Here is a 15,061-nt window from a genome sequence, read left to right as displayed (position 1 = left end):
CACAAGATGTCGCCACATGCATTGATAGTGATTAGGCCTATTTTGGGCAAGACACTCTGCTCTGCTGTGTGAAATGTTCACTCTCTGACAGTTTGTCAATGAAATAGCAATGTGTATTGATAAATGTGTGTAGTTTGGTGTTTTTGCAAGAGGAAATGGTCTTTAACTAAATCCTTTGGGGTTCCCCTTCCACCTTTCCTTAACCTCGTGACGTTTTCAAGGAAAAGGCGTTAGGAACTATTTTTTTTTGGACTATCCGTCCGCAGCCTGGGATTTGGCCTATTTGAATAAGAAGCGACTCATTCGCTGCCAACAGCGGATTCTAGCGAGTCAGTTTTAAAGAAGCGACTCTTCGGGCACAACGTCATCGCCAGTACGTGCTGCGTCACTGGCGTGCGTCCCTCTAGAATGTAAACACTCCTCGCGCTCCGGCGGCTGCTTCCTCAGTGGTAGTTTGCCGAGGAAGCTAACATGTTCCAGCGTTTAATACCCCACCAGCGAAAGGCTTCCTAGTTCATTACTGTTAAGCATCCACCCGAGCGGATATCGGATGATGTTATAAATTCTTTTTTTGGGACGTTACAAAACCGCATCAAGTTTCTGTCGTAAAGTTAATCTTAGCTAGTTCCTCCTAGCTACCGCTCGGACGAACAACGTCTGCTTCCTTCGCGGAGGGATAAGATAAGCAGCATTTTTTCTTCTTCTTCCAGTTGCTGTATTTTATGCTTCTCCGTCCCGACATGGTGCTTTCCTTGGTGAGCCTTTGTGCCAGGGAGGTGGTGAGTGACCACAGCTCGTCGCCCTGCTGGCTCAGGTGGGTGCCCAGGGAGCTGTACGGACCCCTGCTGGAGGCCTCCTTCACCAGCTGCAGACCGCTGGCTGTGGGTGAACTGGTCCAGAGGTGGCCTGAACGCACCCTGCGTGTCGGCACCCGCAGGAAACCAGGGAAAACGGGGCCAAATCGACTCTGCGTCCAAGCCCTGTTGCTTGCTGTTGTCAGAGGACTGTCGGACCAAAGGTAAGATGAATAAAATGATCCTAGATATTGTGTTTAGGTTGAGATCACTCACATTTCACATCTTTTCTAGGTGTGCACTACAAGTACTGGACCTCTGTGGACTGCAAGGAGACGAAGGAGGGATGGGAGACCCCATGGGAGGCTGGTCTCTGACTGTAGCTCTGTGCACCATGGTTGTTCAGGCCAGAGCTGGAGCACACCGGGCACAGCAGGAGAGGAAAAGGGTCTCAGCTCTGGAGAGAGAAAAGGATGTGAAAAGAGAGAAGAAGAAGAGGGAGGAAACAAATGGCGATGAGACCAACGCAGACGACGAGGATCCGGTGGGATCGCGCGGGATCCAGGGTGAAGAGGAGGTGATTAAAGGAGTCAGGAGGAGGATGGAGGTGGAGAGGAAGACGGAGGCGGCAGTGGCGGGTTTGGGAGTCAGCAGAAAGGCTGAAGAAAAAGACGTAAACAGTGACGTGTTGGTGCATGTGAGAGCTGATCTTTTTGTAAATGCTCGCTCGTGGGAGCGTGCTCGCGGTGCCCTCACCACACTGGCACCCCTCAAGCTTCAGTGCAGATACCTACGTGTGGAGGAGATTTCGGTGTCTAGTATCAGGACCCTGCTAGGCCTCCTGCCTCGCCAGGCTCTTCTGGGCATCGATGTTCGCTACATATGTTCACTTCTGACTGATAGTGCGATTTGAAAAATGCAGCAGGAATTTAAACGTCTGGCCCAGAAAGAAAAGGCGTTCAATAAAAATGTTGAATAAAACACTGTGAAAAATGAGAGCAATTTCCATGACTTCTTACAGGCCACTGTTGTACAGCCACTGCTCCTAAACTTTAGCATTTCTATTAAAGCAAACAGACATGAAAAGTCCTCTCACCAAGAAGAAGTGAGGCTTGAAGGGAGAGAAGTGGATGGAGGTGACATCGACAGGTCGGACTCCGGCCTCCTGAAACCCGTAAAACTTCGGTGGAGCCTTCAAACTGTGACTGGTTTCATGTGTGACCAGGCCCTGGGAAGAAAACATGTCAATACACATAATTACACAAACAGGGGAAACGTTCTCTGAATCTCTGAGAGGTTTAGGAATATGCTCACCATATTGGTGCCAATAAAGAAATGATTGGAGTCCGTTGGAAGGATTTTTAATTGAAATGTCTGTAACGGCCCTGATTTCGCTGCACCTCGTGGTGATGCCCTGAGAGTGAGAAGGTCAAAGGTTACCAGACAAAAACAACACAGTGAAAGATGAAAAATCATCATATTCATGCTGCACACACACACACACACACACATTTATATATAGGGCGTCCAATATTATCCAAGAAGAGGTGTGGGTGCAGGATTTTGTTTTAGCCCAGCACTCAGACACCTTAATCAACAAATTAACTAACTAGTGGAATCAGGTGAGGGCTAAAACAAAAACCTGCACCCACAGACAGTTTATAGTAAAATGACTTTTCTCTTGCTCTCCACAAGATGTCGCCACATGCATTGATAGTGATTAGGCCTATTTTGGGCAAGACACTCTGCTCTGCTGTGTGAAATGTTCACTCTCTGACAGTTTGTCAATGAAATAGCAATGTGTATTGATAAATGTGTGTAGTTTGGTGTTTTTGCAAGAGGAAATGGTCTTTAACTAAATCCTTTGGGGTTCCCCTTCCACCTTTCCTTAACCTCGTGACGTTTTCAAGGAAAAGGCGTTAGGAACTATTTTTTTTTGGACTATCCGTCCGCAGCCTGGGATTTGGCCTATTTGAATAAGAAGCGACTCATTCGCTGCCAACAGCGGATTCTAGCGAGTCAGTTTTAAAGAACCGACTCTTCGGGCACAACGTCATCGCCAGTACGTGCTGCGTCACTGGCGTGCGTCCCTCTAGAATGTAAACACTCCTCGCGCTCCGGCGGCTGCTTCCTCAGTGGTAGTTTGCCGAGGAAGCTAACATGTTCCAGCGTTTAATACCCCACCAGCGAAAGGCTTCCTAGTTCATTACTGTTAAGCATCCACCCGAGCGGATATCGGATGATGTTATAAATTCTTTTTTTGGGACGTTACAAAACCGCATCAAGTTTCTGTCGTAAAGTTAATCTTAGCTAGTTCCTCCTAGCTACCGCTCGGACGAACAACGTCTGCTTCCTTCGCGGAGGGATAAGATAAGCAGCATTTTTTTTTCTTCTTCCAGTTGCTGTATTTTATGCTTCTCCGTCCCGACATGGTGCTTTCCTTGGTGAGCCTTTGTGCCAGGGAGGTGGTGAGTGACCACAGCTCGTCGCCCTGCTGGCTCAGGTGGGTGCCCAGGGAGCTGTACGGACCCCTGCTGGAGGCCTCCTTCACCAGCTGCAGACCGCTGGCTGTGGGTGAACTGGTCCAGAGGTGGCCTGAACGCACCCTGCGTGTCGGCACCCGCAGGAAACCGGGGAAAACGGGGCCAAATCGACTCTGCGTCCAAGCCCTGTTGCTTGCTGTTGTCAGAGGACTGTCGGACCAAAGGTAAGATGAATAAAAGTATCCTAGATATTGTGTTTAGGTTGAGATTACTCACATTTCACCTCTTTTCTAGGTGTGCACTACAAGTACTGGACCTCTGTGGACTGCAAGGAGACGAAGGAGGGATGGGAGACCCCATGGGAGGCTGGTCTCTGACTGTAGCTCTGTGCACCATGGTTGTTCAGGCCAGAGCTGGGGCACACCGGGCACAGCAGGAGAGGAAAAGGGTCTCAGCTCTGGAGAGAGAAAAGGATGTGAAAAGAGAGAAGAAGAAGAGGGAGGAAACAAATGGCGATGAGACCAACGCAGACGACGAGGATCCGGTGGGATCGCGCGGGATCCAGGGTGAAGAGGAGCTGATTAAAGGAGTCAGGAGGAGGATGGAGGTGGAGAGGAAGACGGAGGCGGCAGTGGCGGGTTTAGGAGTCAGCAGAAAGGCTGAAGAAAAAGACGTAAACAGTGACGTGTTGGTGCATGTGAGAGCTGATCTTTTTGTAAATGCTCGCTCGTGGGAGCGTGCTCGCGGTGCCCTCACCACACTGGCACCCCTCAAGCTTCAGTGCAGATACCTACGTGTGGAGGAGATTTCGGTGTCTAGTATCAGGACCCTGCTAGGCCTCCTGCCTCGCCAGGCTCTTCTGGGCATCGATGTTCGCTACAGCAGCCTCGGAGTGGCTGGACTGGCCGAGCTGCTGCCTCTGCTCTCCACTTTCCCCGCACTGAACTCTCTTCGGTTGCACTACTGTAACTTGGATTTTCGCAGGGACCATCCTGGCTGGGAGGAGGCCCTGAGGGATTTGTCTCAGGGTCTGACGCAGCTACAAGAGCTGCGACGCCTCAGTCTCACCGCACTGCGCTTGCCTGGGCAACTTCGTGTGCTGCTTAGGTATGGCCTGATCCCCCATTTTGCACATGCTGTCCTGTAACTTTGTACGTCCTACACCCTAGGCCTATTAAATAACACGCTGTCCATTTGGTCCAACCTTAGATTAGGTAATGAAAAGGCATTGTTCCCATCTCTAATGGAGCTGAAATAAATGATGAAATCTGTGCCAATAAATTCCAATACATTTTCACCAGATGATAATCGTTTTTTTTTTAAATGATTTATCAGTGAAAGGAGAAATAATCAGCTGATAAATCCATCATCAAAATATTAAATGGCACCCCTAATCTCTAAGTACTGAAATCTGAATGGGACTTTTCATTGGAGACCTATTTTTAGTCTTTAATTAAATTTAATTAAATCTTCAGAAAGGAATTAGGCTTCTTTAATGAGTATTTGAATTGGACAAGACATCTTATTTGAATGTTTTTTTTTGTTTCAGCTCACTGCCTCAGCCTCTAGAGAAACTGGAGCTGCCATATTTGAGCCTGAGCCCCGCTGACCTCGCCTATCTGTCCTGCAGCCATCATGCCTCCACGCTGCAGCAGCTGGACCTCAGTGAGAACCGTCTGGACGAAACCACCCTGACCTCTATCCGCCGCCTCCTCTCCCAGGGTTCCAATAGCTTGAAGCACCTCTCTTTAAGTGGCTGTGGCCTTACTGATGGCCTGCTGGGCCTCCTGCTGCCCTCGCTGGGAGGCTGCAGGGCCCTCAAGAGCTTGGCTTTGGCCTTGAACCCACTCTCCATTGCTGGCCTCATGAACCTGGTGAGAATGGCTGTGAGAATGCCCTCTCTCCGTCAGTTACTGTACCCCAACCCCCTGGAGGACTATCAGCCGGGTCTTCCCGAACTTCCCTCCAGTGCTCAGCTCTTAGACTGGCCGCTGGATGAGGCCACAGACATCAACATTACCAGCAGCCAGCTGAAAAGGGTGCTGATAGAGAGCGGGCGGTCTGACCTCTTTCTGACATGCGACCTGCTCAACTATGATAAAAACTTGGTGGACTAGAGCAGAGGTGAAGGACATGGATGCTTTTTACCAGAGTAATGTACATACACCTGACAATCACATTTCCATCCATAATAATGGTCTAGTATACAATCATCTGTGTTTTAGTCTCAGTCAGAGTTAAGAGTGATGGTGGGGTTAGTGGGAAGTCGTGTGTCACCATAGCAACATTTCTATCACTATTGGGAGTGAAGGTTTCCTCCATTAGGGATTCACAATTGTGCAGTTTTTAATATTTGTTTGCCAGAAAAAAAAGGACAATATCTTCTACTCCATCAGGGAGACCATAAGCCATCTGCTTCAATACAATGGTGCTGTACTACTTTAATAAGTCCACTTGTTGGATGTATACATTATTCTGTACCAAAACCATTTGCATATTACACGTCAACAACCAAAACTAAGTTTGACAGTGGTTTCTGATTATCTGTCTGCTAAATATTTGCATATTTTTCCTTAAATAGGAAATGATTGTAACTGCATACTGTAATTCTTGTGTATCTATTTTAAAATGTATATGAAAGCAAACGTCAAGAATCACCATTATCAGGAAATGCGTGTACCAAATCAACCTTGTACCACATGAATGCATGAACATACCGTCAGTCACAGAATAAATCTGTTACAAAGCAGAGTTTTAAGAGTATTTAACATATTTCAAATGAATGTTTGTGATACGGCTCATCCGGTGATGGGAATTTAATGGACTAAAGATGGTGAGGTGACGCCTTCACACAGTCCTCCTCTGAGGAAAGGGGCTAAAAATGACCCGAGGTAACAGAAGAGAGATGAAATTAAGAAAGTTATTCCTGTGTCTTCTCTCCTGCAAACTCATCCAGTCCTCTAAAGCTCCCTGTGTTTCAGCCACATAACTGTAGAGTTGTAGGCAGCGAGCTGGACCAGGGATCGGCAGATTCTGGGCGTCGTACCCAGTCACATGGTCTCTCTGCTGCCAGGGCCCACTGGCCTCCCACCTTCCACTCTTGCATCAAAGTGATTGGATTAGTGAGGGGGTTGGCTTTGGAGCACCGTACCTGTGTCGGTCAGAGCCAACAGAGTTTTTTTATTTTTGCAGGCAGCAGTCAGTGCACACAATCCTCTGCTTTGCCTCGAAAGAAGTCAAGACTATTCCTGTTTCCAATTTAGAAGGTTCAGATCTCAACTCCCTTGTAGGAGAAGGAGAAGAAATATCTCCCTTGTTAGTGTCCTACTATGCATAATTCTTGACAATATATATTCCATATATCCAATGAGAAACATGTCTCCAAATTTGGAAACTTTTTTTCTGATAAAAAATAAAATGCTAATTTAATTAATAATAATGTATTAATTATTTCAAATTAAAAAACAAAAAAAATCCCTATTAGATTGCCACATTTAAGCTGAAAACAGGATTGTTTTTCTTCACTAATCACAAGTTTGATGAAATTATGCCTTCATGTTGGGAAATAACATTTAAAGAAGATATAACTGAACTGAATATCACTGAATAAATCAAATTTTAAGCATTCCAAATCATAATAAAAATACTTTTGTGCCGGATACTGTTTAAGGCCCTGCATATACATATTGTAATTAAACAGGGTTTAGAATGGTGCTTTTAAAAACTGAGTAACACAGAAATAAAAAATCCTCATAGAATTAAATAACTACAGATAGTCAGTTTATTGTAGAAAAAGTTGTCAGTAACATACAAATATTTTACATAAATCACCCAGTAGAAATATTTACACCAATAAACATTTACATTACATAACATGTTTCTTATGCTGTATTTATGCAGGATATTAAATTATGTTGTGCCATATGTAGATGATCTTTGGTACTATTGATTTATAAATTGATCTTTATGCTCTTCCAGAGTTTGAAAATATAGTAAATATCTTGAATTAACACAAACGCAGCTATACAAGATGTTCAGAAGGCTTCCGTTAACATACTCTCCAACTTCTCCTCTTCTGCCATAATGGCCACAGTCAAATTTCTTGCGAAATACTGCATTTCTACTGTTCCCGACTCGTGTGCTAGAGCTATTCCCGAGTACGTGTTTTGTTGTCCTGAGTCTCCGAAGACGGCCATGGCTGTCACCCTGAGGGCAGAGCGGAACACGAACACCACATATCAATAACATGAATGTCACTGAGACAAATCCTCCCTCCTGCCTGTCTGGTGTTACCTGTCAGAGTCCATGGTTTCAGTGATCACAGGCTCGGCGTCGGTTTTCATCAGGTCCCATATGTGGAGGCGAGAGGCGGCGTCCAGCACACAGAACACTGCTGGTCTGGTTTGGGCCCACTGCACTGAGACCACTGGTACTCCAGCTGTGCTGTTCTTCCACTGGGCCACAGGACGCTCATCGCTGACCTCATGCAGCCGGATGCAGCCGTCCCCACAACCCACCTGGATTAAAAACAGGGAAAAGGAGACTATATTATGTTATTCATAGCTTTTTTTTAATAGCTCTTTTATATTTAGGACACTTTGTGTTATGGCAATAAGGTTAATAGCAATAAAGGTCACTCTAATTAAACTCCACATAATTATTATTCTAATTTTCATTGAAAAACACATTAAAAATGATTATGTTGTGATTTTTGCAGAGATCTGTTGTCTTAAGTCTGTAGAATATGATATGAAGGCCAGGAACTCTCATCAGCATGACTATAATTCATTTATAATAGTATTCTGACACACATTTCACTTCTGACTGATAGTGCGATTTGAAAAATGCAGCAGGAATTTAACCGTCTGGCCCAGAAAGAAAAGGCGTTCAATAAAAATGTTGAATAGTTGTACAACCCAAACAAAAACATTGTGAAAAATGAGAGCAATTTTCATGACTTCTTACAGGCCACTGTTGTACAGCCACTGCTCCTAAACTTTAGCATTTCTATTAAAGCAAACATAAAACAGACATGAAAAGTCCTCTCACCAAGAAGAAGTGAGGCTTGAAGGGAGAGAAGTGGACCGAGGTGACATCGACGGGTCGGACTCCGGCCTCCTGAAACCCGTAAAACTTCGGCGGAGCCTTCAAACTGTGAATGGTTTCATGTGTGACCAGGCCCTGGAAAAAAAAAAAGCATGTCAATACACAGAATTACACAAAAAGGGGAAACGTTCTCTGAATCTCTGAGAGGTTTAGGAATATGCTCACCATATTGGTGCCAATAAAGAAATGATTGGAGTCCGTTGGAAGGATTCTTAATTGAAATGTCTGTAACGGCCCTGTTTTCGCTGCACCTCGTGGTGATACCCTGAGAGTGAGAGAGGTCAAAGGTTACCACATTACCAGACAAAAACAACACAGTGGAAGATGAAAAATCATCATATTCATGCTGCACACACACACACATTTATATATAGAGATACATACAGTATATATGGATATGTTCCAATCAAATGATGAGGTGACAAAAACACCAGCCCACAGTTCATAACAAACCGGATCGTATGACCACGACGGAGCAGCTGTGTTCCGCTGGGCAAAGACATTGTGGGGTATTTTGAGCCCAGTGGTCGGCAGTGACGGATGATCGTCACCAGCTATTTATCAATCTCACCTCTCAGCGGGGAGGAGGTGGGAGCTGTGAAGGAGCTTTACTTTGCCGCCCGGCCTGAGCCCTGCGTGAGAGGAGAGAGAGAGGGAGAGGCTGAAGTCGGTACAGCACATGTGTGAGAAAGACGAGTATGTTCGTGGAAAAAGAGCGAGTGCTCTAAAAACGTGACTGCCTTACCTAGATCTGTCAGAGAGCCAGCCTCGTTGGCTTTTGGGAGTTGCACCACCACCTAAAGGACACAGACAGGAAATCATGTCCATCACGGCATTACTTTGTTCACCTGAAAACATCATTTTATCTATGATATCTAAGCAGATTTCTGATCATTTATTTGGGATTAGTAGTAAATAAATCAGAGATAATGACATCCTCAGGAAGCAGGCTTTATCTAAATATGGGCATCATGTCTAAGCGTTTAGATGTGCCAGAGGTGAAGTCTGCGGTTCTGGTGCTGCAACTTCTCTGCTGACTCTGCTGATGAGCGCTGCCCAATCTATAATAACTAACCTCGTGTTGTTTTTACACCAGCAAGCACCTGTCCCTTTCACCTCGCCAGTGTCTTCGCCTTCACATCTCTCCCTCCTTTCAACTCTCCCCGATGCTCAAAGAAAAAAAGATGAAGGATCTACTTTGTTGGCCCAACTTACCCAGAAATTTAAAACCCCGATTTCATCCAGAGATGCCAGCTGGAATGACAATCCTGACGACTCTGGATTAAAAAAAAACAACAATTAAATGCAACGCCAAATGTGAATAGTTATGAAATGATACACAAGATTTTCCATCACTGTATTAACCATACTTGTAGCATTCCATACCTTCCTCAGATGCCAGAAGGGCGACCTTTGGCCTCAGCCCCCCTGCTACCGCGGAGGGGACAACTTCCACAGACGTCACAGAAGAGAAATGGCCTGAGCCGGCCATCACAGCATCTGTGTTGACAAGGTGTCGGAGGGGATACGAGCACACACACCGAATCAACACTGCTAGTTGTGAAAGAAAGCAGCCTCTGAACTTTAGGTGAGAGAAAGGGCAAAGGTGGTCCTGAACCACCGGTCGCAGTGAAGAAGGATGACTCCTTCCAGTGCAGAGAGTGAAATGCACAACAGCAAAGACGACAGCGTGAAAGATCAAGGGGCTTAATATTCTCAAAATAAAGACAGACCAAAACAGCTCGGCAAACACATGGTTGGTATAAGGTTGCTGGAAAATTAGCATGACCAATGACACGGCATATTTACTGATTTAAAAAGGCGTTGATTTTAATCTCCTGAAAACATCTTTGGAACAACAGGAACATCCCCTCTGACTTTACAGAAATGATTTAGCACATTTTTATGGATGAATCCATCCGTTTTCTGCTGTGTATCCAGGAATTACTGTTATTTACAATATATATGTATGAGCACTGAAAAATATGTCATAGAAATACTAATAAATTCATGCACTCTGTAAGTTATTCTCTGATCATCCCCACTGGTTTTCAGTGATATTTTTAATACGTGTATGATTGTATGAATAATGCCGTCTATGTGATATTAAAAATGTTTTAGAGTTAACTTGCTGAACCCTGTAGAAATCCCCACCGTCTTTAAATAATGACTAAATGCGTGCTATAGTGTAAAATAAAGAAGAAAATAGGAGGAACATGCACAAAAGTGACATGAAATATGGGAAAATGATATGAGTGAAACAAAACATGTCCTTAATTCCCACCAGTAACGTACCAGTGGAGAAGGTAGGCTGTCGGAAGGTCCACTCATCCTCCCCTATCTTCAAGCGGTAATGGTCACTAGCGTGCTCCCTCAGGTCCCACAGCACCACAGAGCCAACTGATGTGCCTGCAAACACCAATATGGCCTTTCCCGGGCTGAAGCAGCAGCACTGCACCTGCAGAACCCAGCATTCAAACAGGTTACTGACAGTGTAAGTAGAGGTGAAAGTAGTTCCTCCTGTGAGTTATTAGCAGATTTGGTTTCAGGCCACTAAATAGATTTCTGTGCATTTTAAGTGGCCTTTTGGGAAAATGTATTTTCAGTAGTCATGCAGAGCAATAAGGCCTGATGATTAATGCTAGTGGGTTGAAATTGTGAAATTGGACTTTTGTAATCATTAAATGTTGCAAAAGTTTAGATATTTATGAGATTGTACTTTATTTATCACAACCAACAGCAACCATTCACCTCGGATTCATAGACGAGAACTTTTTGAGGTCTGGACGGCTCCCAGATGTTCCAGATGCAGATGATGGTGCAGCTGTCCAGACGCACGGCACTGGGTTTGGTTGTCGGACTGTGGACTGATATCATGGCGTGCTTCTGGACCTGAGAGAAGTGCACCAGGCTGATGTGGCGACCTGCGATCGACAATCAAAAGAAGCGGTGCAATCAGTGGGAAGAGCTGCCTGAGAAGCGTAATCACACGCATGGGCCGGCCTATGCAGCGTGATGTGAACATTTGATGTAGTCCACAGGGTCAAGAACAAAATGAATGTCTGGCTGCGTACCATAAAGAAAAGGCAACTTAGTGTTGAGCTGCAAACTTCCATCGCTGAAAGACGGCATGTCTGTTTGAGACCTCAGCTTGCTCAGGGACTTCCTCTCAGCTCCATCCTCTTCCAACAGGACGACCATGACCTTGATTCATTCATAAAAGACAACAGACATTGATTTTGGAAAATGCAAAAAAATATATCATTGGAAGTCAAGAAGCTGTGCGTGAGTTAAAACCTGAGAGGCCGAGCGCAGAAATGCTGTCAGGCGCCGTGAATCGAAGTTCATTTCACTGTCTCGCGCTTCTTGGGAGATGTTTGGATCTGTCAAAACAAGGACAGCGTTGTTGAACTCATTTCAACACTGAGTTTGTGGAGAAATCGCCTTCTGAGCAAGCTTTCCTCACCCCCACAGGCTCCCTTGTGCTCTGGAGGATGCTGCGTCCACTTCTCACACACCTCGATCTCCTCCGTCTGGATGTCTCGATCTGCATTATCCTCGTTGCACTGGACATAAGCCTGGCAAGGAAACATGTTATTTAGAGATTCCCCCTATAATTTAGTTTCCATGTGAAGTTAAAGAGAACAAATACTGACCTGCTTAGTGTTTGCAGCCCCAAACGTTCTGATATACATGTCATATTCACTCACTGGAGGCAGATCCAAAAGGGACACAGACATTGAGAAATCCAGATCTATTAAGCGAAGAAGCTCTGTGCTGCGTTTCCTAAAGAAAAAAAAACACATATTCTATGTAATTCAGAAATCCTTGCTCAAGATTCCAATAAAGAAGTGCTCCAAATCATAAAAAGGGAGTCACATTGAGACTCCGATCATATTACAAACCATTCAAGTTAACTTACTTCTGTTTTGTGGAGACTTTCTTGCTGATTTCACGCTGCTTTGCGGCCACAAAGTCGATAAATTTCCCCTGTTGGGAGGCTCTAATTGGGTTCTTTTCTGAAAAAAAAAATTCAAAGGAGCAGAGATGTATTATATCCCTCCTATCAAGTCACAAAATATGCAGAAATGCAATAACATCAAGTGCTTTAGTTAAAATAGGGCTTGGGGAGATAAAACAGAATAATAAACTGTACCTCTGGACAATTTAGGCCTTTCTTCCGCCTCTCTGTTTGGAATTTGTCTGGACTGGGCTGTCCCGACTCTCTCGTTCTCTTCATTCATGGCTCTCTGAATGGCTTCAATTTCCTTCCTCCTTTGCGCCGTCACTTCCTCCACCTCTTCGCCCACCTCTGGATGCCGTGTCTCCGTCTCATCCTCACCTTCATTTGCACTCTCATCCACTTCCTCAAAATCCTCCTCATAATCCTTTCAACAAAAGCAATCCCGTCACTTATTTACATTCAGTATTTTAACGCAAAATAAACATTTTTACAGAAACTTGGAGAACAAACTTGGATGCACTCAAAAAAAGCTGTTAATACTCACCAGTTTCTTTTAACATAAATGGATTACAGCATGCAAAAGCAACACATAAAGAAATTAATGTTAAGAAAGAAATCAGACATGATGAGGAAACTTAAGAGAAACGGAATGTGATTTTGGTCATATAACCTCAAAGTCATCTTCATATTCCTGGTCGACCACATCCTCGTCATTGGCGACCTGCAGAAGTGACGGTATACGGTATAAAACATGCAGCTTCTGTGACTCCGTCATTGTTCTAGCAGTCTGGTGCTCAGATACTGTTTCTACATCCTGGATACAAAAATTACAAAAAAAAGAACCATGAAGAGAAAATAAAAATGAACTTATGTGCATCCTAACCTCAGTTTTGGTCTCATGCTCATGACTTTTCTCAGGCGCTGATTTCTTATCCGGTTCCTCCTCATCTCTGCGCCTCCTCTCTCTGTTTTTGTCCCGTTCTGCTCTTTCTCTGTCACCACGAAGAGACGAGTCTCGATGATCCCTGGATTCGTTGTCACGCGTCTTCTTTTCATCCTGGAGAACAGCAAGTCTTCTAGTTAATTCAAAATGTATAATAGTGATGAAAAATCAAGTTTACTGCAGATGCTTACGTGATATCCTCTGTCTTTATGTCTTCTATCTCTCTCCTCTCTTTGTCTTCTCTGTTCTTCTGTGTGCACTGAAGTCAGAAAGACAGAAATGCTTTTGGAAATAATAATCCTGTGAATGTGGCAGAGCAAAGTGTGCACACTTTACCTCTCTCCTCCTTCACTTCCAAATGCTTTCTGTCTCCATGTCTCTCTCGTCTTTCTTTGTCACTCCTCTTGTCTTCATCTTTGTGTCGTCGATCTCTCTTCTCTCTTTCGTTCCTTTCCATCCGATCTCTTTCTCCTTCTCCACTATCCCCGTGTCTCCGTCTCTCCCTCTCACTCCTGTGCTCTCTTTCCCTCTCTTCTCTTCGTCTTTCCTTGTCTTCCCCTTCCCTCCTTTTGTCCCTGTCCTCCTCATTGGGTCTCTCTCTATGCCTTTCCCTCTCTTCACCTCGTCTTACCTTGTCTTCCCCTTCCCTCCTTTTGTCCCTGTCCTCCTCATTGGGTCTCTCTCTATGCCTTTCCCTCTCTTCTCTTCGTCTATCCTTGTCTTCCCCTTCCCCCCTTTTGTCCCTGTCCTCCTCATTGGGTCTCTCTCTATGCCTTTCCCTCTCCTTCTCCTTGTCTCTGTGTCTCTCCCGTTCATGCCTCCCTTCACTCCCTTGCCTCTTGTAATCACCGTCATATCTTTTTCCATCTACCAACTTGTCTCTTTCCCTTCTCTTCTCCTTGTCGTCTCTTCTGTCCCTTTCCTTATCGCCTCTCCTGTCCCGTGAGCCCTCTTTACGTCGATCTGAATATCTGTCTTTTTCGTTGTCATCTCTTCTCTCCCTTGCACTGGGCTTGTCTCTCTCTCGTCTGGGCTCCTTCTCTGGGTCCATGTAGTGTCTCTCTATGGATTCACCACCACGGTGCTTTCTCTCTCTGTCATCTCGCCTCCTGACCTGGTCGTCACCATGTCCCTCCTCCTAAAGTAAGAGAAAATAATACAATTTGTATTGTAATGCTGTCTATATATATATTACTCCAACTTGAACACTCTCCTGAACTCTCAAAAACTTACCCTGATGTGTCTTCTCAGGTCAGCTGGTCTCCACGTGTCTTCCTTGGATAGTTTCTAAATAAATACGTTTTTTGTTCACCGGATTGTTCAACTAAATCCATGACAACTAGCAAGACAGCGTTCATTTCCTAAGACAACCACGGCGGACACGATATTCTGCTGATAAAACACGTCCTAGTTTCAGTCCGCGCACGTCGTAGTCGAAGATAAAGCACTTACCTTGTCGCTATGCATGTTCTCATCTGTGTTTTTGCGTTTGAAAGTCCTTCAAACGCCGAAAAGCAACTCATATTGTTGTAATGACGCCGCCATGATGGTAAATCTCGTGTGCGCAAGCGCAGTTTGTCGAAACCAAGGAGCTCGCGTCACTTCAGCTTGACAACAGGCTTACGAGTGGACAGCAGAGCAATCGCTGAAATCAACACTAGTTCCCACGGCAACGGCGAATGACTGAACAAATTCATTTTATTAACTAAATGTATTAATATTAATATTGTCGTTTAAAACATTGTAATGCTGGAAAAATACACATGCAATT

General features: G+C 44.8%; 3 protein-coding genes across 3 annotated transcripts; 2 read left to right on the top strand and 1 right to left on the bottom strand.

Moving 5' to 3' along the window:
• The first annotated feature begins 402 nt into the window (after nt 1-402).
• Nucleotides 403-1,787, top strand: LOC311028594 (leucine-rich repeat-containing protein 14-like). The gene is made up of 2 exons (XM_084033261.1): nt 403-1,018; nt 1,089-1,787. Exons 1-2 carry the CDS (start codon nt 723-725, stop codon nt 1,705-1,707), a joined length of 915 nt encoding a protein of 304 aa, XP_083889387.1. The 5' UTR covers nt 403-722; the 3' UTR covers nt 1,708-1,787.
• A 1,070-nt stretch (nt 1,788-2,857) lies between these two features.
• LOC311028826 (leucine-rich repeat-containing protein 14-like) lies at nt 2,858-6,038 on the top strand. The gene is made up of 3 exons (XM_084033623.1): nt 2,858-3,501; nt 3,572-4,384; nt 4,827-6,038. The coding sequence occupies exons 1-3, from the start codon at nt 3,206-3,208 to the stop codon at nt 5,392-5,394; spliced, it is 1,677 nt and encodes a 558-aa protein (XP_083889749.1). The 5' UTR covers nt 2,858-3,205; the 3' UTR covers nt 5,395-6,038.
• Nucleotides 6,039-7,058: 1,020 nt separating this feature from the next.
• dync2i1 (dynein 2 intermediate chain 1) lies at nt 7,059-14,950 on the bottom strand. Its single transcript, XM_084033260.1, has 22 exons — nt 14,743-14,950; nt 14,524-14,577; nt 13,627-14,428; nt 13,482-13,549; nt 13,231-13,404; nt 13,018-13,068; nt 12,540-12,771; nt 12,306-12,402; nt 12,040-12,169; nt 11,850-11,961; nt 11,681-11,766; nt 11,458-11,587; nt 11,135-11,307; nt 10,679-10,841; nt 9,770-9,883; nt 9,599-9,660; nt 9,129-9,180; nt 8,955-9,015; nt 8,549-8,648; nt 8,327-8,458; nt 7,571-7,794; nt 7,059-7,483 (listed from the first exon to the last, which is right to left on the bottom strand). The coding sequence occupies exons 1-22, from the start codon at nt 14,755-14,757 to the stop codon at nt 7,312-7,314; spliced, it is 3,204 nt and encodes a 1,067-aa protein (XP_083889386.1). The 5' UTR covers nt 14,758-14,950; the 3' UTR covers nt 7,059-7,311.
• Nucleotides 14,951-15,061: the final 111 nt, after the last annotated feature.

This window comes from Eutrigla gurnardus (assembly GCF_963514095.1).
Source record: "Eutrigla gurnardus genome assembly, chromosome: 18".
NCBI classification, from domain to species: Eukaryota; Metazoa; Chordata; class Actinopteri; order Perciformes; family Triglidae; genus Eutrigla; species Eutrigla gurnardus.
This window is presented reverse-complemented; position numbering and strand designations above follow the sequence as displayed.

Coding starts and splice junctions, on each gene's coding strand:
- LOC311028594 (XM_084033261.1), top strand. CDS start 723: ATGCTTCTCCGTCCCGACATGGTGCTTTCCTTGGTGAGCCTTTGTGCC. Junction 1,019..1,088: donor AGAGGACTGTCGGACCAAAG/GTAAGATGAATA, acceptor CATCTTTTCTAG/GTGTGCACTACAAGTACTGG.
- LOC311028826 (XM_084033623.1), top strand. CDS start 3,206: ATGCTTCTCCGTCCCGACATGGTGCTTTCCTTGGTGAGCCTTTGTGCC. Junction 3,502..3,571: donor AGAGGACTGTCGGACCAAAG/GTAAGATGAATA, acceptor CCTCTTTTCTAG/GTGTGCACTACAAGTACTGG. Junction 4,385..4,826: donor CAACTTCGTGTGCTGCTTAG/GTATGGCCTGAT, acceptor TTTTTGTTTCAG/CTCACTGCCTCAGCCTCTAG.
- dync2i1 (XM_084033260.1), bottom strand. Junction 11,308..11,457: donor TAAGTTGCCTTTTCTTTATG/GTACGCAGCCAG, acceptor TGTCGATCGCAG/GTCGCCACATCAGCCTGGTG. Junction 10,842..11,134: donor TTCTCGTCTATGAATCCGAG/GTGAATGGTTGC, acceptor TGGGTTCTGCAG/GTGCAGTGCTGCTGCTTCAG.